This window comes from Phallusia mammillata, chromosome 2 (assembly GCF_965637545.1).
Source record: "Phallusia mammillata chromosome 2, kaPhaMamm4.hap1.1, whole genome shotgun sequence".
Taxonomy (NCBI): domain Eukaryota; kingdom Metazoa; phylum Chordata; class Ascidiacea; order Phlebobranchia; family Ascidiidae; genus Phallusia; species Phallusia mammillata.
The window spans coordinates 10,989,923-11,014,953 of NC_137253.1; the positions used below are offsets into that span (position 1 = coordinate 10,989,923).

General features: G+C 37.7%; 5 protein-coding genes across 7 annotated transcripts; 3 read left to right on the plus strand and 2 right to left on the minus strand.

The window, feature by feature from the left end:
- Positions 1 to 621: 621 nt before the first annotated feature.
- On the plus strand, positions 622 to 3,269 carry LOC145214717 (mitochondrial inner membrane protein OXA1L-like). Its single transcript, XM_080083304.1, has 7 exons — positions 622 to 801; positions 892 to 1,164; positions 1,753 to 1,939; positions 1,997 to 2,173; positions 2,245 to 2,409; positions 2,524 to 2,666; positions 2,887 to 3,269. Exons 1-7 carry the CDS (start codon positions 743 to 745, stop codon positions 3,074 to 3,076), a joined length of 1,194 nt encoding a protein of 397 aa, XP_079939430.1. The 5' UTR covers positions 622 to 742; the 3' UTR covers positions 3,077 to 3,269.
- A 2,020-nt stretch (positions 3,270 to 5,289) lies between these two features.
- Positions 5,290 to 6,216, minus strand: LOC145214718 (uncharacterized). Its single transcript, XM_080083305.1, has 2 exons — positions 6,028 to 6,216; positions 5,290 to 5,473 (listed from the first exon to the last, which is right to left on the minus strand). The coding sequence occupies exons 1-2, from the start codon at positions 6,200 to 6,202 to the stop codon at positions 5,322 to 5,324; spliced, it is 327 nt and encodes a 108-aa protein (XP_079939431.1). The 5' UTR covers positions 6,203 to 6,216; the 3' UTR covers positions 5,290 to 5,321.
- Positions 6,217 to 9,614: 3,398 nt separating this feature from the next.
- Positions 9,615 to 15,596, minus strand: LOC145212604 (tuberin-like). Its single transcript, XM_080080778.1, has 3 exons — positions 14,701 to 15,596; positions 14,253 to 14,441; positions 9,615 to 14,181 (listed from the first exon to the last, which is right to left on the minus strand). Exons 1-3 carry the CDS (start codon positions 15,184 to 15,186, stop codon positions 10,378 to 10,380), a joined length of 4,479 nt encoding a protein of 1,492 aa, XP_079936904.1. The 5' UTR covers positions 15,187 to 15,596; the 3' UTR covers positions 9,615 to 10,377.
- A 1,629-nt stretch (positions 15,597 to 17,225) lies between these two features.
- LOC145212606 (NF-kappa-B inhibitor-interacting Ras-like protein 2) lies at positions 17,226 to 18,501 on the plus strand. Its single transcript, XM_080080781.1, has one exon. It carries the CDS (start codon positions 17,435 to 17,437, stop codon positions 18,005 to 18,007), a length of 573 nt encoding a protein of 190 aa, XP_079936907.1. The 5' UTR covers positions 17,226 to 17,434; the 3' UTR covers positions 18,008 to 18,501.
- A 19-nt stretch (positions 18,502 to 18,520) lies between these two features.
- On the plus strand, positions 18,521 to 24,751 carry LOC145212605 (ubiquitin carboxyl-terminal hydrolase MINDY-2-like). Of its 3 annotated transcripts, none has more exons than XR_013856746.1 (9): positions 18,521 to 18,796; positions 18,938 to 18,995; positions 19,134 to 19,357; positions 19,955 to 20,057; positions 20,316 to 20,461; positions 20,821 to 21,003; positions 22,317 to 22,408; positions 23,269 to 23,480; positions 24,315 to 24,751. XR_013856746.1 is itself a non-coding variant. In XM_080080780.1 (9 exons), exons 1-8 carry the CDS (start codon positions 18,599 to 18,601, stop codon positions 23,420 to 23,422), a joined length of 1,158 nt encoding a protein of 385 aa, XP_079936906.1. In that variant the 5' UTR covers positions 18,521 to 18,598; the 3' UTR covers positions 23,423 to 23,456; positions 24,315 to 24,751. The 3 variants fall into 3 exon arrangements, 2 of the variants coding, with proteins under 2 accessions (XP_079936906.1, XP_079936905.1); XM_080080780.1 differs by having other exon boundaries at positions 23,269 to 23,456; XM_080080779.1 differs by having other exon boundaries at positions 23,269 to 24,751.
- The last annotated feature ends 280 nt before the right edge of the window (positions 24,752 to 25,031 follow it).

Genomic DNA, 25,031 nt, shown 5'->3' on the forward strand with positions numbered 1-25,031 from the left:
ATTTTCCCACACAAGTCAACGAAGCGAAACGCTAAAATAATATTAAAAACTCGTGTGTAGTGTTGTAATCTGTAATAACAGCAAAATTTTACAATACTAAGAAAGTGTCAACCTTAAATCATTTATTTTAGGAGAACATAAAGTAGCTTTTTTGCATTTGAATTTTTGACATGTTGATGTTATTGTACCAAGACCAATGATATCAAACTTTTTTCTAAACTGTGATCTTTTGTTGACGTTTAACAATGTTAGATTTGTCTTTATTCATGACATAATGCCTTAAATTTAAAGTTATTATTCATCTCGGTTTCAACAAACTAGATTAGTTAGATTACAAAGGATATGTTGGCTGTTTAAGCTTTTTACTTTTAAAAATAAACTTTTTGACACTTATAAGCGGTGCAAACTGCACTTCAGATACAAATAATTGTGTGAATACTGTGAAACCTAGTTTGTTTATTTTATTTTAGATTATCTTTAGTTTTGGGTTTTCTATATTTTACATTACAGTCCTGCCTAATTATATCCTGTTGAAATAAACTGTTTGACGTAAGTGGTGCAGATACAAATATTTGTTAGAAATCTAGTTTGTTTAGTTTAATACTATTCTTCTTAGTTGTCTATGTTTTACATTACAGTTCTGCTTAATTATATCTTGGTGTCCATTTTTACATGTTGGATTAACCCTAAAGGATTCAATCAACAAATGTCCTTGATATGAATTGTTTGTTGGATCTGCAGCATGTTTAGAATATTTACAAGAAAAGTGCTTGCTGGAAGACTAGCTTATACAACCAACAGGTAAAACATAAAAATACTGTGCAATATATTTCATCGCAGCTCATTCCACCATCTTTAAAATCTATGATTGTGTTGTTTCAATATACACAGGTTACGGTTTCAAGATGTAATTCCAACTTCATACCGAGGCTTTGCTTCAAACGCTTTTGAAAATTCAAGTGATTTATTAAAAAGACAATCCACACCAAATAGAAGATGTTTTATTTCTACTACCTGCGTGGCATGTCTTGAAAACGACACCACATTTAATACAGATTTAAATTTAACGCAAACTGATGTATTGAATGAGATTCCAAACACAGAATTTACTGATGTTGCACTTTCATCTCCCGTTAATGGATTGGAATCATTTGCAGATTATGGGTAAGCTGTTACAAAGTAAAGTGCATGTGTTTTGCCCTTATTCGTCCATTTTTTGTTTATGCATTATTTTTGTTTATACACTCATACTTCACGCAAAACTTCATTTTGCAGACCTACTGATTACTTAGTTTTTGGTGATTGTTATTGTTTGGGCTCTTCTAGTTTAGGTCAAGGTTACAGATATCCTCTCTGGGCATTGACCCAAAAATAAAGACAGCTGAAAAAAGGAATTTTTACATGAAACAAAGCAATTGTTTTTGAACAAATCTTTCCATTTGAATAAAAGCTGTGACATATGACATGATATACATTTTATTTTATGAAAAAAAATCTAAGTGTAAAAACATGTTTTGGTATGTTACGCAACACCAGATGCCAGAAGAAAAAGATATAAGTTGTGTATTTGTTTAAAATAAGTCAAAAACAGGACTGAAGTACAAAAAGAACATTTCTTAGAAATAATGACGATAAATTTTTCCAAATAAGGACAAATCTTAGAAATATGGATGGTATGGCAACATTAAGTAGTAACATGAGGTGTTTAGTACCACTAGTTTTCTTTACTAACATGATGTGCTTGTCTTTTAGGTTAGGAGGTTGGGACCTTCCGCACCACTGGGTTCAAAGCATGCTAGAAGTTCTTCATTCACAAATGGGCATCCATTGGATTCCTACCTTAATGATTGCGACTGTTACATGTAGATTACTGGCATTACCAGCTTATGTGAAGATGCGTGATTTTATTGTTCGATCTCACAACCATCTACCACAGCAAGCAAGTATAGTTTATGACGTTTTATGTCCACAAATTTACATTTGCAACTTTTGTTAGATGAAAATACAACAGGAAATGCAACATCTCCGAGGCCTGGCAAGACAGCGAAAAGCAGCAGAGTACATGGATTTTTTACGAGATAAAGACATGAACCCTCTCAAAGCTTTGCTCTACCAGATGCCCACAATGATTACATTTATGTCTTTTTTTGCAGCCTTACGCGGAATAGCTGAGGTTGGTAATTTAAAACTTTATGCAGTTGCATATGAGAGGAAAAAAAACTAATGAAAGATCTTGGTTTAAAGGCGGGACTTCCAAGCTTTACAACTTCTGGATTGTTTTGGTTTGGAAATCTAGCTATACCAGATCCTTACTACATCCTACCAATTGCCTCTTGTGTTTCAATGCACCTCCTTATAAGGTTTGGTGCTGCTACTGCCGAAGCAGGCCCCGCTACAAATATTCCTATTGTAAGTTGTGTTTTCTTTTATCTCTTTCCAAGCCAAAACGTTTAAACTGGGAAGTTTTAATCAAAAACAAAGTAGAGCTCAAAATAGATGACAAGTGACTTTTGTTAATTACAGGTGAAAAAGATTCTTATGTGGAGTCCTTTTGTTTGTTTGCCTTTCTTTTTTTATCAACCTGCAGCCATGTTTGTATTTTGGCTTACAAGTAATCTTTTTTCCCTTGTGCAAATGAATGTTTTCCTTCTTCCCCAAGTCAAAAGGTTAGTTGCTGTTTTGGTTTGTAAAAAAAAGTTCTTGTTGCAAATTACTATGTTTGAAAAATGTTAGTTGTGTTTTTTGGACTTAGAGTTGCAGACTAATGGCAAAAGAGGCAAGGTGTATGACAAAGCTGTTATCTGACCTAGAAAGAAAAAATGTGGTTAAAAATAGTGAGATGTTTAGGGAGAGTGGATCAAACGAATTGATTATTTTTGTTTTGAGATTTTTTAACATCCAAGAGATGACCCAACACCCAAAAGCTGTGATCGAAGCCATGCAAAAACAAATGAACCCGTTTGAAATGGCTCGAAAACAAAAGGAACAGCAACGGGTCGCCGAATCAGCCGCACAAAAGATGCAAGAACACATGCGTCAACTACAGAAGTTTTCAAAAGACAAGAAAAACCCCTAGCGTCATCTTGTGGTGATATGTTGTGTATGCTATGTGCCGCTAGGAGTCGCCACAGGTCTCGACTAAAACTTGATCGTTGCTTGTGGAAAAAGGACATACCTTGACCACGAAAATATCTTTACAACGACTGTTTTTGTTGCAATCAAACTGAAACGTTTTTACTACGGTGAAATAAACGTGTTTGTTATATTTATTATTGTCAAGAGACAGTGGTGGAATTCAGCCCGTTCGCACCGGTTCTATTCAACCGTCTCACGAAATTTTGTGCGACCAGCGAACCGGTTAGCATCACTGGTTGCTGTCAATGGAATTTTTGTAACAGAACCGGCTGAAAAATATAACTTTTGTGATAGAACCGACTGACAAAAAATTTGAATCCCACTACTGTCAAGAGGATATATATGTTCCACGAAATCTTCGCTATTTATGGGTCCCCTTCCACACATATTGTTTTAGCCCGTATTTTGTTTCGGTCTAACGCTGGTTTGTTATACGCGTTTGGTCAAGAATGTACTCACTAAAGTACATCATATCGGAGTTATACGCTTTGTTGGTTCGTGCAATGTAAGGTATTCTAAGATTTTTCTAACTTTTTATTGGATTCACCCATTTTTCACCCCCCAATTTTAAACAATTGTCGGAAACTTAGAATGTTACCATACCAGGTGTAATTTTGTTCGTATTACGGCAGTTCGACTTAAGGTCACAAAATCCCATTGGTTTCAAATTTTGAAATGGCAACGCGGCACAAACACCTAAAAATGATCCAATAAATGAAAATGAGGCAATGTTGATTTCATAACGCCTTGCAGTAATAACGTTTCGACTAAAAAGAGTCTCGATGGCGGGGTGTTTAACAACGCATCCACTTTGCTGTTTGCAAGTAGGCCTAAATATTGGTGCCAATGCACAGACAAATACGTATAATATGGTTGGGGTCTAAAACTCTTATTTCAATTTAGTCAAACTTGGTTTAAAACTCGGAGAAACAAAAACAAGTAAGATGGACGATAAAAATGTCCCCACTGACAGAAATATATCGATATAACTATGTAAAGAAACGTCAGAATATACAGTATATTTTCAACTATGTTGAGGTTCGTAAATTTGTAACTTAAATGAAACTTTTTGCACACGGGATGAAATTTACAATAAATTTGTGCATTAGTAGCCTACTAAACGCAACTGTATTTTGTTTGTACTTCGTAAACTTTCAAAATAATATTTTATTAACATGCTTAAATTTACAGACACGTAAATTGTTGTGTCAGCTATTTTAATAAATGTAGCTCAACTAGGATCAAAATTGTCATTAAAGTTCTACTATACCAGAGTTCTTAAGTTGTTGACCTAGGACTGCGAAAACTAATACACATGTCAAGAGATAGGGGTCTGTTGCTTTCGTTAATAAAGTTAAAAAGTATATTTAGCCACGAAATAGAACTTTTGCACAAGACCGTTGGAAAGTTTAAACTACGCACCAGGGCAGGGGTTCCCAACCTTTTTACGGTCTCGTACCACTTGGACGCCCTGTACTACCACTCCTTGCTGAACAACTAATTTGATCGAATCATATTTTATTCAGAAGAAGAATATTGGCCTACTAAAATAACACTAAAGCACCACAACTAAACCTAATGAGGTTTTTGTTTACTGTTCACCAATTGGTCGAACAAAGTATAAAGTTGTGAATCCATGTTTTTGTAAACAAAACAAAAGCTACTCGCGTACCACCTGAAAAACCTTCGCGTACCACTGTATGGGTACGCGTACCACTGGTTGGGAACCCCTGCACTAGCGCATCGCAACCCACAGTATATGAAAGCAAAGGTGACATTTACTTGTTATGCGCCACAAAAGTGTTGGATACCACTACAACAACACAGTGAAAACCCCACATTTTTCACAGTGCGATCCCTACATAATTTTGCTACGAGTAATTAGTTTAACAAATCACGTGACTAATGTAAAACGCAGTAAGATTCCACAACTCTACCAACTGCAGTACAGGCAGATCACGGCACACAACAACAAAAAGCGATCATTTAACATAAAAAAAATTATTCACGCTTGACACAACATGCCTACTTCTGTGTTTCTAAAAGCTATAATACAACTAGAAGTACCAGAGTTAGCAAATAGGGCCTTGTTTTGAACAACTTACTCGGACGATAACTGTTTTTTTTTAACTAGAGTTGTTTTGAACAAAATTTGTTCTACTCATGTTACCACTGTTAACGCACATTCAAATAGGTACAGTGCTGGACAGCCTAGATTTTCCATGCAATGGTTGCGCTCCTTTGTACTGTGACTGTCTGTCCACTGTACGAACGATTTGTGATCTTCTACTTGGTCTTGTCACTCCTTCGTCAGCTGAAGCACATCTGTCGGGCAAAGCTGCATAAAATTGTCAACAAAATCTTGGGTTTGCTAGCTTTAAACTTTCAATGTAAGTGTATAAATACTGGCGTGTGTAGGCCTACAAAAGATAATGAATCACTTCACAGCAAAAACTATACGTTTTTATTGCCGGCATTGCCCTTAACATACTTTTTACTTTCAAATAGATTAGTTAAAATAGTGTAATCACTGCATACGAGCAGTTAATAAGCTATTGAAACAATGGTAGAACTACTAACAATGTTTGGTAGGTGGCGCAACGGAGCATAGGCGTTTATGGTGCTTGCGCCACCTACCAGAAATTCCCAGACCGGGCGCAAGCCAAAGTTCAGCGTTAGTCGCTCTACCAATCCGGAAAAGGCTGTTAAGTTACAGTTGATTAACGAAAGCATTCAACCATATAACAAGGACATTTTACACCAATTCAGGACTATATGTTACGTAACAAGCCCGACAATTACCCAAGCAGCAGGTTTTGGAATGCATTGACTTCGAATGCTAAATTACATTTGGCAAAAAAGTGTTTCAAATTTTCCTTTTTTTAGACTTACTGTTAGTTTGTCGTAATGGTGCGACTGCTGATTTTGCTTTCGGTTGAGTTTTCGAGGAAAAATATGCGGCCATTCCTGTTGCCGCCAGTAGGAAAAATGTTGCAACCCAGGCGATGCCATAGCAAGCCCCGATAGAAGAAAGGTATGTGTTGTACAGGTAAGAGAAAATCAGCATTGCTGTCAGACTAGAGAGACCTACAGTAAAAAAGACATACTTACGTTAAACTGCATTTGGTCATCAAAACAAAATATTAAGGCCATTTTGTTTTCCAACTAAACATAAAAAGTGAGGGATACAGACATTAAGACGTAGCCTAAGAATGATTAAGGCTTCATTCGAAATAAGTAGCCTATATAATCATTTTTGAAATCAAAGCGCTTTGGTTGGATAAAAATCTTACTTGAAATGGCGACCATAGTCCGCATTTGCTTCAGAAAACTTGAAACCTCGCACATTTTCGCTTTTCCCTGCTTTCGAAACATCCACATTCGAAAACCGGCGTAGATGATTGTGCACCCAGCAGCGATTACGCTTATACACATCATTGTCAATGGAGCCGCGGCATCTAAACAGTAATTTTGTAGAAAAATTGTGTTTTTAGATTATAACATGCTTATCTATGAATTAAAGTAGGTCTATGTTGTTATTAAATGAAGCATAAAATCTCAACAATGAAAACTGTTTTCTACAGCTTTTTGCTACCAAATTCGAAATTTAACAGCATATTTTTTAGTAAACATTTCTGCTCAATAAAGCTTCTTAGGCTACTATGTCGCCATAGTGACGTTTTAGCATCATGGTGCATCAGATAATTTGATTTCATTTAGCTTTTTATCAGAAATCGTATAAAGCGACTTAAAGGAATTTAAGGCCAAATAAATCTAAGCAACGTCTATTATTAGAGCATGGGTCGGCAACCTTTTTTGCACTGCGGACCGCTTTTTAAAGTGAAATTTTATCACGGACCGCGCTTCTAAAAAGTACAAATATTCAACAAAAACGCCTAAATTAGTTTATCATCCCCGGGGTGCACGAGGAAAATGATTTGAAGCATTTAACTTGAAAATTACACGGCCCGGTAACGAACTCCTTGCGGACCGGCGGTTGCCGATCACTGTATTAGAACACTTACCTTTGGTGATTTCGTAGTAACAGCGTACTGCGCCTCTCACAGGGCCGTATATGCACCGATGAAAAAATCCAACATGTCCCACGACTTCTCCTATCGTGTTTTCGGCCTCTCGCAGAATAAACCATTCCGGCAAAGCGAGGGCCAAGATCAACGCCAGCACACCAGCAATAGTTGACCCGAATACTAATCCAATATAAATTGCTTGTCGTTTCGTAAAAGTACCTTGCGTAGTATTTCCAGTTCCTTGCTGCGATTTGAGTCTTAGCACAGAAGCTATCCTGCTTGTAAGGTTACCTGAAAATAAATAAAAGACTGTGGGTTTTTGCAACATTACACGTCATAAAATTTAGCGACAGGAAAACATGTTATCACTGAAGAGCAACATATTCTAATCAATTGCTTTAATACCAAAAGTAGGCTACTTTATGAAACGGCATGGTTTAAAAAAGTATTTGGTATATAAAAGAATTTTTTAAACGGCAATTTGTAAAGAAAACAAGATGAAAAGCAGTCATACACGTTTCTGTCGTTTTAACCACGGCATATAGCCTACTTACTTTCGCTTTTCACATTTTAACGATGTCCCCACGCCATTTCATATTTGACGGAAAATGTTTTTTTTTATTTTATGCGGCTTTTATCAGATGTCAATTGGAAATTTATCACGAATTTTCTACTGCTTGCTAGTGGTCGATTGCACCCAAGCCTTTCACAAGTATATGGCCAATTTAAGCATTTTTCTGTCATTTAAACTACAACTCACCGATTTGCAACCTTACAGTTTGTGGAGAACATTTACTTTCCGATATGTCTTCATCCTTTACTAGGGATTTATCTCTAGGTTTGGAGTCAGCCATTCTCGCATCGATAAAACTGTTGGTCCTGAAAGGTTTACGGTGAAACGGAACTGATATATCTACGACTATCGCCTTGGAAACGACACTGCTTTGTTGCTATTGGTTCAAGCTGAGCGCTATGGTGGTGCACAATGATTGAGATAATTTTAAGGCTTGTCTTTGATGCCAGGTTCAATGGACGCTTCTTCGCTAGGTGAGGTAGAAAAAGACAATGCGTTAAGTGGTTAAGTTTTGACAAGAGCTACTCAGCAGTGCCATCGAATACAATCGCAGGTGCGTAAGTACACAAGGATACTGTGGTGGTTTAATGATTTTCCCACTACCAGGACAGTTTAAAGTGCATCAACAATCTTGAAAACCTCAAATGGCACACTGGAGGATAGAATATCTCCTCGGAAACGTCAAACATTTATGTTTTTTCTCATGTGATTTTCTTAGTGATGAAAATAAGTTTGTTACTGGGACGATCCGGTCTGACAGCATTGTCTCAAAATTCCAACCTTAGATATAATGAGTCACAGAAGTAAAGACACCAAACTAAGGCTACGTAATAAAAAATAGGATCGAAACTAAATACTGTGAAGAATACCAAGATTATAGGGATTTATAGGCTACTGCAGGGGTGCACAACCTTTTTGCTACGACGGCCGCATCGCAGATTCTTATCTCACCAATGGCCACCAATTACCTGTTTACTTTCGTTTTATAATTACTGATGTAAAGAAATTGGTTTATATTATATATACCATCTAATGGCGCCCCAAAATCCCAGATTAATTTCTAACTTGATGCACAGCCTGGATAGCAGTCTTAAGTGTTTATGATGTCATAATCTGTATTGTGATGTATGTGGTACCTGTTCCGCATTGTTTGCACACAATAGGCGTGCAAAAAGTCTGATGCATATGCTTATTAGGCTGGTAATATTTTTTTAATACACAAAAACTGTTTAGAGCAGTTCAAAAAATCAAAACATTTAGAAAAAAGGGTTTATTTAAGTCACGGCCGCCAGTACATAGATTTTAATAAACATGTTCACGGCCTCACAAACTCGTCTCTGCGGCCGCAGGTTGTGCACCCCTGGGCTACTGCTTTCACCGGAAAGACATTTTGGCTAACTTTTACCATAATAAAGTGTTTATTCACTGAAACGGCAGATACGGGCTCAGGCCCAAAACTTAGTGAGTTTTAGACACATGTGGTGTGATTATATATGCGTTTACCGCCCATTGTGCCTTCTAATGTTTCGCTCTTTGTTACGTCTCAACGTTGCGCAGCTATTTCAGGCAAGTTGAATATTTTATTGCAATTTTGTTACCATGATTGTTTTTCCGAGCGAAATAAACTCATCTCAAACCGTTTTAGCAACGGGCCTACCACGGCGATATCAGCCCTTAATTTCGTTTCCAACCTCGAATATTAGCATTAACTTTCTATCAACATATGTAGTATTAAAACGACTGCCTTACAATGCGATATTTTCGGATGCTTTATAACTTGCAATCCCAGACATAAACGACATGACTCTTTTAACGTGTTTCAATGACTACTGTATTTTAAAAATGCCTTCAGCGTCGTGAAAAACAGCTTGGAAAAACATGTTTGCTAAAACTTTAATGAAAATTGTAAACTTTGAAAGTAAAATTTATTTGAAACAGATCATTCAGGAGCGCTAATACAAAATGGTTGACACGAGTCTACGATATATCATGAGTTATCCAAACTATAGCAGTTGTTGACATATATGTGCGATATTAAGATGAACAAGCTACCTCAACAACGAAGAAAACTCACAGGTAGTAGATGTTATTTCGGGACCATAAATTGCATTTTTAAACTAATTGTCAACGTATGATTACAGAATAAGTTTCGAATTGTACATGATGTTTAAAAAAGTCATAAATGAATGACTAAAAACGTACAAGCTGTATTTAGAAATTGTTTGTAAACGGTGCTTTTTGTATGTCACATGGTGTGCAATAAGACCAAATTTGCGTGAAACTTCAACCCCACATAAATAGCACCTGGTTAGAAGGTAACATGTTATGCAAAGTTAATATTTTTAGTTTGAAACTATTCCACAAAGTTTAATGCCTATATGTGCATGCATATGAAGATATGACATTATTAGGACAAGTTTACGCCATGTTGGCCCAATAATTAGGTAACTTTGTACACGATTTTGTATCGACAAATAGCCCACTTTAGTTAAATTTGTGAGGCAATGGCTTCGGCAATTAAACAGCACTACAAAATACCAAAATTTCTCATTCACAGTTACCCAATGCAAAGAAAACCATAGTACAAGAATTAAAAAACCAAGACACCGGCTTCCCACACGAAAAACGCGACGAATGCTATCACACGTAATTAGAAAACTCGTGTAAAGAATACAAAGGCTTTGTAGCGCTGGCAGTTTTTGCGGGAGAACTGCTGGACGAGTTATCGTCTTTGCTCGCCATCTCTTGTTCGACTCGGGTACGGATGCGTTTGATCTGCTTCAGCCTTGCAAAAGGCTTCGACACCGACTCCTGCGACTTGTTTTGGTACCTGCAAGCAACAGCAGCCATGTTTGCGTGCAAAGCCATCTGTTTTACAAGCAAACCAAGCCGCTTGTCTGATACGATCCGTTTTTCAGTGATTTGCAATATATCGTTCATTTCTGGTTTGTGATACTCCACACGAACTGCGTTGAACCCGTGATCCAGAGGGTTAACAATAATTTCAGCTGAAAGAAATTGTCCTTTTACTACGCAACCTGGTACGTAATGAGCCTTCTCGCTGTCGTCATACACGATAGTGACGTAATCGTTCCCGATGTGACGTTGTTTGCAGCTGATGTCATCACCGTGATTGGGCATGAGTGTGGTCACGTGAAACACCATTTGCATGATGTTTTCTTGCCAGACATACGTGAATAAACCGTCCTCTCCTTCGCTTTGATCAAGTCCGCCTAAATACGTCCGAGAACTGTCAGTTTCTTGTAAGGATACGAGTTGACCAAGAGAACCAAGAAAGTCTTGGTAGCGATTCGAACCGTGCTCGTTTGACAAGATCGAGCGTGCGTCCATTTTTTGGCCCGGACAAACGTACACTACTCCGGTCGACCAAGTATCGTACGGCGGAATCATGTCGAGCACTTGGACCGCGCGTTCAATGGTTGCAGTGTTCGGCAGCAACACGGGGCTATGAAGCGGGTTAGCAAGGATCGCAGACTGATATAGTTGAAGGAAAACGAAACCTGGCGTAAGTACAGATTCTGTGGTCTGTGCTGTCTTGACTGAAGTTGCAGAGGCAGATTTTACACCATCAAATAACTCAGTAGTATGAGCCTTTGTTCGCTGTTTCGATCTGGTAAGAGCACGAGAGGCAGCCCGCTGTGTGTAGTCCTGAGAAGACGACACTGTATGACTTCGATGCCTTACAACTTCGACTGGATGGTCGTCCACCTCACCGTTTAGAACTTTCATATCAGCGTGAGACACATCACCGTTATGTGCAGCCAGGTCATAGTCAACGGAGGAGGATTTTAAGAACGGCGCTTGGGTATGAAGGTTGGATCCCTCGCTTGGCCATTGTGTAAGAGTAAATTGTTCACTGGTCATAATAAACGAAGTGTTACCTGAAGGTCGGCGAACGCAGATTTCCGCTCGAGATAAATCTTTTTCAGTAAGGCAAACGCTACTGTTGCTTTCAACATTAGGTGGTGCCGGGGCGTCTTCCTCATCAAGGAAGCTGATTGTCTTGCTACGTAGAACAGCGCCTCCGGATTTGTGTCGCATGCGAGATGACTTCTGTGAGACTGTATTGGTTGTCTGCAGCTTTGCCGGTGCTTCTACAGAAAGACGGCGCTCATATGTGCCACGATGTGTTGGGATATCATGGCTGCCTTCTAAACTGGTATGCTTTACAGGTGAAACGGTTTTTCCTTCAGTAGTGATAGTAATTAGCCGGTTGCCCACTAACCATGTACAGCTCTGGCCTCCTTTAAGCGTGCGCTTCGCCTTGGAGCACGAGGACACAGGCATGCTGTTTGAAAAGGTGTATCGCGCCATTACATCAATGCAAGATTCGATCAGGCCGTGTTGAAAAGCGTCCTCCATGCTGTTGCGGTTCACATTTTGCAGCTTGCGGGTGATAAACTGTACGAAGTCTGGGCGAAAACTGAGACGACATTTCACAAACCACATGCCGATGATGTGATGTGCCATTGAGACTACGTAAAGCGAGAATTTGGCTGGGGTGGCATGTTCAAGTGCAATAGCAAACACGCTCATGTACTGGTCCTCCACAAAGTTTGCATACAAGCTAGGCAGCTGGGACAGAGTTGAAAGAAGTTCAAGGACGCTGGTTGCCAAGTGAACGGTGGCAGACATCTGTGATAAATGAAGAAGAATGGAAGGAAGTACCCTAAGCAAAGCATCCGAACTCATTTCCACCATGCATAAAGTAATTGAAGTGATGCATTGTTTCGCGCACTTCGTCGCAAAGCCAGAATCGAGACAGCGAATGATTTGTCGTTGACGTGCATTGTCCATGTGGTCATGAAACGAAGACAGAGCAGTCAGCGCTCTTAGTGCTGCCGATTGCAGTTCCTCCCGTTTGAAGCCCTTTTCAACACCGGACAAGGTGTTTACCCTGGGGTTGCTTGACACTAAATTGCTAACTACCTCTGCAAGAGTACGGATGTTCAAAACTTTTCCACTAAGCATGATTGTTTTGTTTTCCGTCAAATCACAGATTGAAGTTAAAGCAGCATTCAACACTGGCCAGTAATTCTCCTTTTCAAAACACTGAATTAGGCAGTTCAGGGCAAGCTCAAATGGCAGATACACTGTTGAGAAATGTTGAGCTGATTCTCCATCAACAAGATCTGTTTCATGGCATGTGATCAAAGGATTAAAGTAGACAGAGTTTAACACTTTAAGCTGCTGCATAAAATTGGCACGTAGTTTAAACAACAGGTTCAGAGTTTCGTTGCGTGCTTCCCACAGAAACGCAGCATTTATTGAAGGTAACTGGCTGTGGTAGTAACTGTTAAGAAACTCAATAAGCATCTCATATGCTTCAATGCAGTATTTTCCCTGGCTTGTGTAAAACTTGTCCTCAAAAAATTGTACCAGGCCTTTTACAACTTGCGTAATAGGCATCTCCGTTGCAGACCAGGCTTCTTTGCTAAACAAGTTGGCTGCTGTGAGTGAAACTTGCATGAATGGTTTAAAACACTGCAGCAAAGCTGTACATTGGCTTGTTTTGCTTCTTTGAAGAAAGTCAGTGATCAGTTTTATACTGTGCTGTTGCACGGTTGCGTTTGTCTCAGTATGTACACCTTGAAATGTTGGCGCCAATATGGTGTCAATCAAGTCCTTTTCATACACTTCACAGTTTTTCATCAACACATCAGATACAATATCCAACACCTTCAAGCGAATGTCGGTTTCCATGGTAGGAACAAAAAACTTTTCAATGAGATACAACAAATTTAACATCCAATTTTCTTTTGACGGATTCATAAGCTGTGCCTTATAAGACAAAAGCAGTAACACTGATTCTGTCTGTCTACCTGCAAAGTACTTTTCAATCACTCTGAACAAATCCTCATGTGAGCCATCAAATGCTTGAATTTGGTAAAGTTTTTCAATAAGAGTCAAAAGTTCATGAGCAGTTTTCTGCAGTGCTTTGAATTGCTCGTTTCTTGAATGCGAAGCTGCTGTATCCAAGATTGCCTCCACAATGACAAGAACTTGCTCCCAAGCTAAAGGGTGTAACTCATGGCCAAACTTTTTCACAAGTCTTTGGCATGTAAGAGATACCTCAAATCCTATGGCAGGGTTTTGCATCTTGAGGGCATAGGCAAAGCAAGGTAAAATCGACTGGGGCTTATGCATTAGGGTGGAAACACATTTTGACCCCCAAAGGCCCATGCCAAGAAAAAACACAGCGCTTCGTAATACCATTCCATCTTCAATAGCTTGAACATCCTGTAACATCTGACACATGGTTTGCACACAACTGTGACCCAAATGTGTACCAAGCAGATTTCGCATTATTTTCCAGCTTTGGTCACACAAGTTTTTATGATTCAGCGCTTGACATAAGGTTACAACTACTTCGTGAACTCTGCTTTGTGGCAAGGAGTTGTAGCATATAATGGCATCAAGCACCTAGTAAAAAAGAAACAGGTTTTAAATGATTAGCAATGCAACATAGGCAAGTAATAAAGCAACACAATTACCTTTAACAAGGATTCCATTTCCAACACTGAAGTGGAAGCAGAGCAATGGACACACAGATGGTGAACTATTCCCTCAATTGTTGCTTCATCCAAATGTGAAGAGTTGAATTTCACCACATTCAGTAGAAGGGACAAATAAATTTTGTTGTGTCCGACAATGTCCATCCACAAGACGAGATAAGAAGAAATCTATATTTGAAAAAAATTGTTTATATTAATCGGAAATTAGGAAATATTTTGTTCTTTACTTTCGCCGTTTAAAGGAAAGGGTCGTTATAAAACTTTTTTATGTTTACATGTTAAATAAGAACACAGAAAATTTAAATAATGACAAACTTGTGTGAACTCTGTTTTTCAAAAACAAATTATGCTGAGTTTAGCATAGATATGGTGACTATAACAAAATAGATTAGTACTGCTTGCAAAAAACACATACTTCGATACATACCTCATCTTCAAGAAATTCCAACTGCTTTCCATGGTCCGATAAAGCATCAATGATATTTAGAACATTAACAATATCGTCACCATAGGAATATTTGTGTGAACTTAACGTTGCAAACAACACAGACTTCAGCAAGCCTATATTCCGATACTGACATGATATTAAATGTTGCAGGAATTTAAAATATCTGCTTCTGTGTTCAAGAGGCACAGTTGGATTTAGTATATCCTTCGTTTTTACCCAAAGTTTTTCCACAATGCCATAATCCAGTTGTTTCGTTTCAAAGTATTGCTCAAAGGCAACTAGTTTATCTATTCGATTCTCAATTGGTTTGGTTCTTGATACTTCAAGCCAAAACTCATTGTTTATAGTTTGTTTCTCAATATGCTCTTCTTCCACAGGTGATGTGCCTGCTTGATTTTTGTGTAAGCTCAAGAAATTTTTTAATCGATCTTTAATGCTTAATGAACTTTCCTTGTGTTCAGCCATTGTGTGCACTTTGTAGCTTTGCAAGTTTTGAACTGAGACTATCAGCAAACGCAACACGGAATCTTGGACTTACTTTGTTCAGAAATGCATGGATTGATTCAAAAATCAAACCATTAATTTCATTAAATGTTGTCTTGTCATCAAAGCTCTGGTGTGACAAAACTTGTATGCCTTTGTATGTCAACTGTAGGTTGAACTGGACATTTTCAAGAATTGTGACAGAAAACAGCAATGGATCAGAGTCTGACACTTTAGCGTTCTGTACAGCAAAGCCAATTTCTTGAACAATGGATTTCACTTCAGAAATTGCATCATCATTATCCATTGGCTTGCAAATATCATACACAAAACACTGTAAATGCTTTTTCACAATCCATCCACTGCAAAATATACAAAAAATACACTTTTTACATGCAAAACACAGAAGAGTTTTGCACACAAAAGATCTCTATTTTATAAATGCAACAACCTAATCAAATGTAATCTTAAATGTTTTGTGTTCACTGCTTAAGCTTGGGCTTCCTAAAAGTGTTCTGGGCTTCTGGCATTTGCCAAGAATTTTTTTTAGAAAACATGCACAGAAATGCTACATGTGCAATTAAAGCGTAAGGAGAACACCGACTGAAAGTAAGACCCCATAACCACACGTGCATGACTAGACAGGTACATTCCGTCAATCATTACAACACCAAGAACTGCACGTGACAACCTGCAGCAATTAGCACATTTTTTTCTGCGACTTTTTTCCAGTTTCGATTTACGAGAAGTGAAACAACGTTATACATTTTATTGTATGGTATCTGAAACGCTTGCTGGTGCAGTTTGCTGGGACGAAAAACAAACATGATCAGAATATGCACAGCAAATACCTACCATTACTTTATTTAGCGCACTAAATGCAAGCGCCAAGCGACGATTTTTGTCAAAGACTGTCGGCATTATTAACCACACGATAGTTTTGGCACTTTGGGATATTTAAGTCTTTCTACACTTTCGGTGAATACGGGATGTCATTCATGCGGAACGATTTTATTATTATGTATTGCTGTCATAATTTTGGAACAAAAAAACAACTATGTTACAACATATAAAATATTTTGTAACACGAAAGCTCTTTACTGTTTCGAACCGTCAACCGATAAATGTGTTGTAATTGTAGAAAGAATTATCGTTTGTTGCATCACACAGTAGGGGTTCCAAATTACGGTTGACAAGAGCTTATGACAAACGTAACGCATAGTTTATTCAGTTTAAGTTAAATTTAGGTGAAAAAGGTTTCTTTCGTCGTTTTGTATCATAAATGCTTTCAGCGTGGTTATATGACAAGCCTAATAACAAACATGGCTAAAACTGAACCGTATTTGTTTGTGTGCCTGACAAACATTAAACGAGTGTGCTTCCTGCTTCTATTGTTGTTTGTTTTGTGTCTATGTGTTGTCAGGAAAAGTAATGTTGACGGTTTCCATCAAAAAGTTAGTTCCTGGATGTTAACTGAGCTTTGATGCATTGTGTTCTACCAATGTGCAAGTGCAATGTATCTGATGGTAAAGTTAAATACTTTTTGTTCTGTGTTATTTAAATATATAGTGTGGGAAGTTGGGGACCAGAGTATATAGGCTTGCCTTTTGTACCTAATGCACCCTTTTTTACATCAAAAAATATTTGCCACACAAACCAAGCAAAAAAAACTCAGTTTTTTTCACGAAGGAAACTCAACTCATTTAATCAGCTGTCTAAAGCAGGGGTGTGCAACCTTTGTTACTGTGGGGCCAAATACAATTACCAAAATTAGATCGTGGGCCGCACCTGTGTAAAACACAAAGTGATTTTTCTTTGTTGCTTACCAAATATGCTTAACTACAAGTAAAATTCGCATATGATTCTCGCCACCTACTGCCAGGTCACAGAAAAATAGCATCAGGCGCATTAATCTGCTCAAAAATATATTATAGTTGGTTTTGTTTGCCAGTACATTTGTAATCCAAGGGTCTCTGCGGGCCGCACAACCTTTAATGAAGGGCCGCATTTGGCCCGCGGGCCGCAGGTTGCATACCCCTGGTCTAAAGTACCCAAATGTATCTGTAATGATTGTTTATAGAGAATGTGCAACAAACAGCTGTGTTTGTGATTTCTCTGGGCAATGCAATTTCTTTTTACTATAGTAAAAATCATATATGATTTGTCTGCTGAAATCATACCCCTGCTTTAAAACATACCTGTGAAAACCCTTGAATTTTAGGCAAATGTAATGGGAAAGATTACTAGGCTGGTTGTTTGTGGGGCAAGCAAAACTGGAAAAACATCAATCCTAGAACACTTGATATATGGGGAACATGCTTGCAGTGTTCAGTACAAAACTATTGAGGATACATATTTGGCACAAATTGACACTGACCGGGGTGTAAAGGAAACTGTAAAAATCCAAGACACTGGTGGAGCTGATTGGATGAATGCAACCACTTTTCCTCGTCATTATTTTCATTTTGGCGATGGGTTTGTTCTTGTTTACAATGTTACCGATAAAGATTCATTCAAATGTGTAGAAGTCATCAAAAAAGAAATCGAAAAGGCTCGTGAAAAGAAGGACATCTCAATAGTTGTAATAGGCAACAAATGTGATCTGGAGGGAGAGAAGGTTGTAGATACAAACTTTGCTCAAAATTGGGCAACAAAAGAGAAAGTGAAACTATTTGAAACGTGTATTTCAAAACGCAAGCAGCTTGCAGAACCATTTATCCATTTGTGTAGCAAAATGACACAACCCCCAGTTAAGTCCACTTTGTTAGGAAGTCGGCGAATGAAACAACAAAGTATTGATTAAAATATCTTCTGACTTTTGAAAATGTATAACACTAATGTAAAGTGACTATTATGTGAATAGTGCAATAACTTATAATATGTCAAGGCATCATACTTTTTAATGTATGTGACCAAAACTGTATGTTTACAATATTGGATTATGTATTTTTTATAGTGTTTGTTAAATTGCCATTAGCCATGTATCACTTCTCATTTAGTAACTAATAGAGTTTGATGCACTACCTTGTATATGCTTTTTGTTACTGTTATCACTAGCAATTCTTTACTGTTGGTTATAAAAGTTAGAGCACATTTAACGTCACATGCTACCTACCAATTTGTGGCATCCCTTCTAAAGTGGACAGATTCTTCTTTATCGGCTTAATTTTCTTATTTCATCTGACATTGTATGTTAACAACTGCTTGCCTCAGTCGATCTACTAGATTTTTTTCATGACATATGGACCTTTAAATGTTCAAAACCTGATATATTTATTTATGTGTTTTATTTTTTAGGTTTCTGATACTAAGGTGGCTTTTTGTTTAGTACTGATAGAAATTAATTTGGCCTGTGCTGATAACATTTAGTGGTAGAAGTTAAGCACAGTCTGATATGGAAAGTGAGGGAGTTGAGGTTCCAAATGACCGGCCTGCTACGTCCCCATCACAGGATTCGGCAGAGGAAGACCCGTGTGTTTATCACATAAAGTGGATCACTTGGGAAGATTCCAAAACCCCAATCATCACACAAAACAAAAATGGCCCCTGTCCTTTATTGGCACTGTTCAATGTCTTGCTACTATCAAAAAGGGTAAATTAAAAAAAAAATATTTTTTTGACATTCACTAAATGTCAGTGAATTTTAGGGTTTTTTTCACATGCTTACCAGGGTATTTTTTTGAAAGTGTATGAAGTAAGTGTTTTGTGTTTTAGAACTCGTTTTTCTATTTAGATTACCCTTTCCGAGCTGTTGGAGATGATATCTTCACGACAAATCATGGATCGTCTAGGTATCATAATATGACAAATCGCACTAAAATTGCATACACTCTACTAGCTATAATGAAAATAAATGTGGTTGTCGTTCATTAAATGCAAATATTTTTTATGCATACAACATTTTTTACAACAATCCATTGTGTTTTTAGGTGATCTAATTCTGAGCGATATGCCTTCAGATTTACCAGATGATGAAAAGTTAAATTATGAACAAAATATGTCAGATGCAATTTCAATATTTCCTAAACTACAAACTGGAATTGATGTAAATGTGCAGTTTAAAACTTCTTCAAGTTTTGAATGTACACCTGAATTGTTAGTTTTTGATTTGTTGAGAATCTCTTTATATCATGGATGGCTCCCTGATCCCCAGGTTAGTTAGTTACTGGAATTCTTTTCAATAACTGAATCTTTCTGAAAGCACCCGAATTTCAAATCTAGCAGAGTGGCGTTGGTCTTCTGGATTCTTATGCCTAATTGCTTATTCTCCTGGTAGTCCCTCAAAACGTAAATTACTCTTTCATTACTAGGTTAGAGTTTGCACACTGTGTTTTTTTTTTTTAAAAAAAGATCAGCAACATGCATTCTTGCATATATTTGCAACATTGTTTTTAAATCCCATTTCATCGGAATTATTTTCTCTTTAAATGACAGAATACAATTTGAAAATTGTCCCGATTAACTGACTTTTTTGATTTGGAGGATTGCATTTTTCCGATTTTTCTTAAAAATAAAAAAGGCGGTTTGGAATTCACTAAACCATCCCCATTAACCGGTATTACTCAACTTGCGATTAACCATTTTCATCTGTAGTACCTTAAGGCCTGGAATTTTAGATGGCACCGTTTTAAATGCATGTAAATATGTAAGGTTTGCAAAGTCATGACTTCCAAAATACATTTCAACATTTTAATCTTGTAAAATTTTATCAATAAGACCTATATATCCTATATTTCTTTTTTGTTTTCAGGATACAGTTGCATTTGAAGCGGTAAAATCAAAAAGTTACAACCAAGTAATTGATCAAATTATAACTAGCAAGGACTCGACAGATGAAGAAGTACTAACTTCTGGTGAGCTGGTGTAGTTGTTGTAAAATTATTTCTAATTTGACAAAAAACGCAACAAAAATCATTAGACTTGGTCATATAATGTTTGCTGCATTTAAGTTTTTGCCAGCAACATTATTTTGTGTAAAGTTATCAAAAAGTTTCTGAAAAAAGTCTAAGTTGAACAGTCTAAAGTTGAAACTGAAATAACTCTATTGTGCAAACCAGAAGTATACAGTCCTAGCAGGAACTAGCTATGCTTTGTTTCTTGTTGCAGCGCAGGTCTTGCAGCAGAGCAATTTCTGCAATCAAATGCTGCACAGCTGACATACTGTGGAATTGTGAATATGCAGGAAACAATGAAAGATGGGGAACTAGCAGTCTTATTTCGAAATAACCACTTTTCGACCCTCTACAAGAAAAACTCGGTTTGTTATCAATATATATGTATATAATAGTTATGTATGTTAATGACTTTTAAAAACATCATTATTTTTATGTGACTTTTGATACAGTTGCATAGAGTGAGGAAAATATGTCAAAAAAACGTTTTTTATTTAATATGGTTTGTCAGTATTTGCTATTTAGGCACTTTTGTACAGCTGTATCAAGATATTTTTTATGTTTTGATTTCATTGTGTTGTTTGAAAATTTACCGCACATCCTACTCTTCCAATAATATCTATGTAATAATGTTTTTGTCCAACAAGACTGTTGCGTAAAGAAAGTGCTGCCTATACATTTTCCTATCTGTAGATCTCTAAGTATTATCATATATATATTACAGGGTGAATTGTTTACCTTGGTGACTGACCAGGGTTTTCTTACCAAACCCAACATTGTGTGGGAAACTTTATCAAACATACAAGGCGACACACATTTCACTGATGCAAAATTTCTTAGCACTCCGGTGGAGAGTGGTGCAGTGAACGCAAGTGCAGAGTTAAGCCCACAGCAACAGTTTGACCAGGTATGCTTGTTGTAACTTTTCTTCTGTCTAACTATCATCATAGCTTGTATGCCTAATGCTGGACTGTTAGTCATACACTATTTTATGAGTATGACTGTTGTTCCGGCTTCCAAAGAGCAAAAACGAATCGAATTACGTTTTTATGGAATGGTTTGTCAGCAAAAAACTTTTGCTATTTCATGAGCATATAAATTCCACTATAAAAGACTTATTGTAATGTTTTGTGGATTTGTGGTGTTGCCATTGTTTATGAACCCGTGCAGGCGTAAAAATGGGTGGTTGCAGAAATCCCAATTAACGTTAAAAGAACTTTCCCACGCTAAAATCGTCCCACGGCCCAATGCTTTTACTGTTACGATCAACTGAAATCCTGTAAACTGATGATGATTACCATACAAAACAACTTAAATCAACCGGACAAGCATTTTTAGGCGTTTCTATGATATATCTGTTGCTAAACGGGAAAACAGATTAAATGCTGATGTAAAGATGAATCACTTGCGTTTGTTGTGGCAAAAATTAACATTTACTGTCAAAATGTCACTGTATTCACCACAGTAGTAAATGTTGATATTGGACGACCTGTGTAGGACGTTTCACTTTTAACGCTATGCAGCATTAGTGAAATTAATCCCAGTTTGGTAATTGAACCGAACTCCTATGACCAGTTTTTACAATCAGTTAAATTAAATATTCAACAAGTTTGGGGTTATTTGCGGACATTTAGGCTTAGCACTCAAGGTTATTCATCGTCAACGCTATGAAAACGTTATGCATTATTTACTCTTAATTTTTTAATGAGTTTTGTTTACTCTTAATGAGTTCTGCCACGTGCCTTACAAATCTTTATTCAAACTGCGCATATGTCGTGAAAAATGCCTTGATTTTCAATTGCAACATGGTCATTTAGTCATCTTTATCGAGTTTGAAAATGTACGTATTAACGAGAGGGAACTCTAAACTACGTTATCTACGCTTTCTACGCAAACCATAACTGATGTATAATAATTCACACCATACAGTTCACGAAATCTGTACTAATAAAATTCACAGTAATGCAAACGCAATCGATTGCAGTAAATAAATATGTAATTTTCCGGGACTACCATATATATAAAATATGAACAAATTACGCCTGGTCATTACATAGCACATAGCTCGGAGTAATTTGTGTGGAATTGCGCATTCTGGAATAGACTGTAAATGAACGGTACGCTATGGCAATTTTAGGTTAAATTGTACATGACCGACAGTTGGTATGAGTGCATGTTGTTGGTGCTACCTGTTTAAAATTGTGTTCAAACCTCCAACAGGATATGATGATCGCCATGTCGTTAACTGCCGATGATGCAAATGACGTTGTATCACCCGCTGAGTATCCCAAAGGCAGCACCGAAGAATCGGAGTAAGTACAAGATTAAATTTACGAACACAAAAACTCGGATTAATGGGATTGGTTTTAAGTAAGCTGCAGACAGTGCACACTGTTTCGACGTATTTTCGACCAGAATGACCGTATGAGCTAATGTAGAATTGGCTTGGTTTTAAGTAACGAAAGTAACACATGACCTTGCTTCACTATCCTTTCAATTATCATTTGCGGCCTTTTGGAAGTTGTACTTCACAATGCACCAATAACATCGGCAATTCTAATATACTACCACCAGTAAAGCAAAATCTGCTGCGGTTACCGTTCCGGCTATATGTAACCATGTCTAAACATTATGATCATTCCGCTGAAACCCAAGACCCCAGCGATCACGGCACACTCGTCACTCACATATAAATCATAATACGCTTAGCGTGTTGAAGGCGTTGTACCGATTCAGCCGATCATCAACCATTCCCATATGCCAGGGGTGTCCAAACTTTTTTGATAGGGGCCAATTTTCATCAGGTGTAAACGCCCGCGGGCCAACGTTTTTTTTTTGCCAAAAAAAGAGCCTCGGGCCACGTGAAATGCCGCCGGGAGCCGCATTTGGCACTCGGGCCGCACTGTGGACACCCCTGCCATATGGCATCATTTGGCAACAACGTTGCCTGCCTGACTCGACTTTCGACAGGCTTTCCACGGAGCCTGTGTAGTTTACTCGGTGCCCCAAAAAGAATCTTGTCGTGGGTTCGAATTTCACCGCAGTTTAGTTTTTTAGCCATTGCCGTGTGGAAAACGTACTAAGACCCTGCGAATTTCGAATTTCTAACAGTTTGTTTGACGTCTCTGCATTTGTTTAAACTACAAGCGCATTGCAAACAAAATATTTTCAGCCACCAGATGGCGTCCCGGCTCCAGCAAGAATACGACGAGCAGGTGTCACGTGACGCTCAACGTCAGCAACAGCAGCAGCGACCGACGTCACGACAGCCTGTTGACACCGGCAGAAGAAGAACTTCATCGTCAGACAAATGCACTATTTTATGACGAATCCGTTATTAACGATACTCTTATTCAATTGGTACAACTTACAGCTGTTTACCAAGTTAGCAAATTGTTGATTTATGAACAAAAATATGTTTGAATAGGCGCGTCTGTGGTGAAATTTAAACAAATCACGTTTAAAGTGATTTTGGTTCTGTTCCTTGATCGCAGTCGTTCCCAACCTGTGTTCTATGCTTCTAGGGGACTTGTGATACCTAATATAAGAAGATTGGGAACCACTGCTATAGCCCAACTGGTGTGGCTTCAATTAATGCAAATGAAAAAGCTTGCCGTATTAAGTACCAGCAAAGACTTAAACCACTGCAAACCACTGCCAGATAGAGGCATAGAATATACCTTAAGAGTATATTTTCCTTGCTTGAGGTCCGAATACAATGTCCAGGAACAGGCTCGATTTTGCTTTATATATGCATGGTTTCATATCTTACTGAGCCCCGTTTACATTTCAAGGTTTGTTGTTATAAGTTTGTTGAAGTCTTGTCCCCTTCAAAAGGCATGAAAACACGGATAGAATTGTGGATAGGTGCTTTTTGCAATACGGATGTTATGTTTGTCCAACTGTATTTTGTACATCGCTTATTTAAAAACCTTGTACTGACAACTGCCCTGTTCCAACCAACGTTACTCTCAACAGCAAGGTTTCATAACGATACGGCTTGTCAAATTTGGTCGAGAGGTCATAACCCATTTCGTCAAACTGTGTTACTGTTTCAACACAATTCTGTAACCAAGCTGTCTCTGCCACCATTTTACTGCTTAGTTAAGACTATTTAACTTGCACTACAGTGCTAGTTAATGCTACTACCTGTATGGAACCTATGCATACTGTTTCAAAAGTTATGTTTAATCATATGCATCAAATTGATTTAAACAGGTTTTCAAAAACTCTTGTATGATAGCAAAGAACGCCGTTAGCTCCAAACCAACCACTCAAACTTTTTGGAATATCCAAGTTGGTACTTTTTTTGGATTTTTGGAACGGATATAACCTCATCTCAAGAGGATACACAATGCTTCACTTTATTCCCAATGGTTTCATGTATTTATTGGAGGTATATTATTGTGTACAGTCGAAGCATAAGCACCATTTCGAGACCTTGTTTCCGTCGGGTACGGAACAAGCTAACGATTGGTGTGGTGAATTTCATGTTGTAATAGTGAAATTGCCCTTAAATGGGCTTGTAACTTCGGTAAACTATGCTAAAAATCGTACTTTCGCTCTCTGTACGTTTTTTGTTGCATGAGATTCTGCTTTAAGCGATTTTGAAACTCCGGTCGATGTATTCATAGCCAACATTGTTGTTGTTTTAATGCTGTCGTAAGTATATTGTTGTTAAGAGGATGCAGCTTTGTTGGGTACTTTATCCGCAAACAATACCAGCTAGATTCTCATTTGCTTGCAAACACAAGGATAAGTTATTTTAACAAAATAGAAAAATTTGGTTTACAAATCAAAAAGCTATTTACAAGTTGAAGAAATGCGCAAAAACGCTGTTTCGTTGCAGGTCGGACATTTTTAGCAGCAACCATTTTGTGCTGTGTTGCTGTCTGCCTTTTTCGCACTGAATATTTGGAACAAAAGTATGCTTTT

Coding starts and splice junctions, on each gene's coding strand:
- LOC145214717 (XM_080083304.1), top strand. CDS start 743: ATGTTTAGAATATTTACAAGAAAAGTGCTTGCTGGAAGACTAGCTTAT. Junction 2,174..2,244: donor CCTTACGCGGAATAGCTGAG/GTTGGTAATTTA, acceptor CTTGGTTTAAAG/GCGGGACTTCCAAGCTTTAC. Junction 2,667..2,886: donor CTTCTTCCCCAAGTCAAAAG/GTTAGTTGCTGT, acceptor TTTTGTTTTGAG/ATTTTTTAACATCCAAGAGA.
- LOC145214718 (XM_080083305.1), bottom strand. CDS start 6,202: ATGCTGATTTTCTCTTACCTGTACAACACATACCTTTCTTCTATCGGG. Junction 5,474..6,027: donor ACCATTACGACAAACTAACA/GTAAGTCTAAAA, acceptor AATTTTATGCAG/CTTTGCCCGACAGATGTGCT.
- LOC145212604 (XM_080080778.1), bottom strand. CDS start 15,186: ATGGCTGAACACAAGGAAAGTTCATTAAGCATTAAAGATCGATTAAAA. Junction 14,442..14,700: donor TGGAATTTCTTGAAGATGAG/GTATGTATCGAA, acceptor TTTCAAATATAG/ATTTCTTCTTATCTCGTCTT. Junction 14,182..14,252: donor AAATGGAATCCTTGTTAAAG/GTAATTGTGTTG, acceptor CTTTTTTACTAG/GTGCTTGATGCCATTATATG.
- LOC145212606 (XM_080080781.1), top strand. CDS start 17,435: ATGGGAAAGATTACTAGGCTGGTTGTTTGTGGGGCAAGCAAAACTGGA.
- LOC145212605 (XM_080080779.1), top strand. CDS start 18,599: ATGGAAAGTGAGGGAGTTGAGGTTCCAAATGACCGGCCTGCTACGTCC. Junction 18,996..19,133: donor ACAAATCATGGATCGTCTAG/GTATCATAATAT, acceptor TTGTGTTTTTAG/GTGATCTAATTCTGAGCGAT. Junction 22,409..23,268: donor GGCAGCACCGAAGAATCGGA/GTAAGTACAAGA, acceptor AAATATTTTCAG/CCACCAGATGGCGTCCCGGC.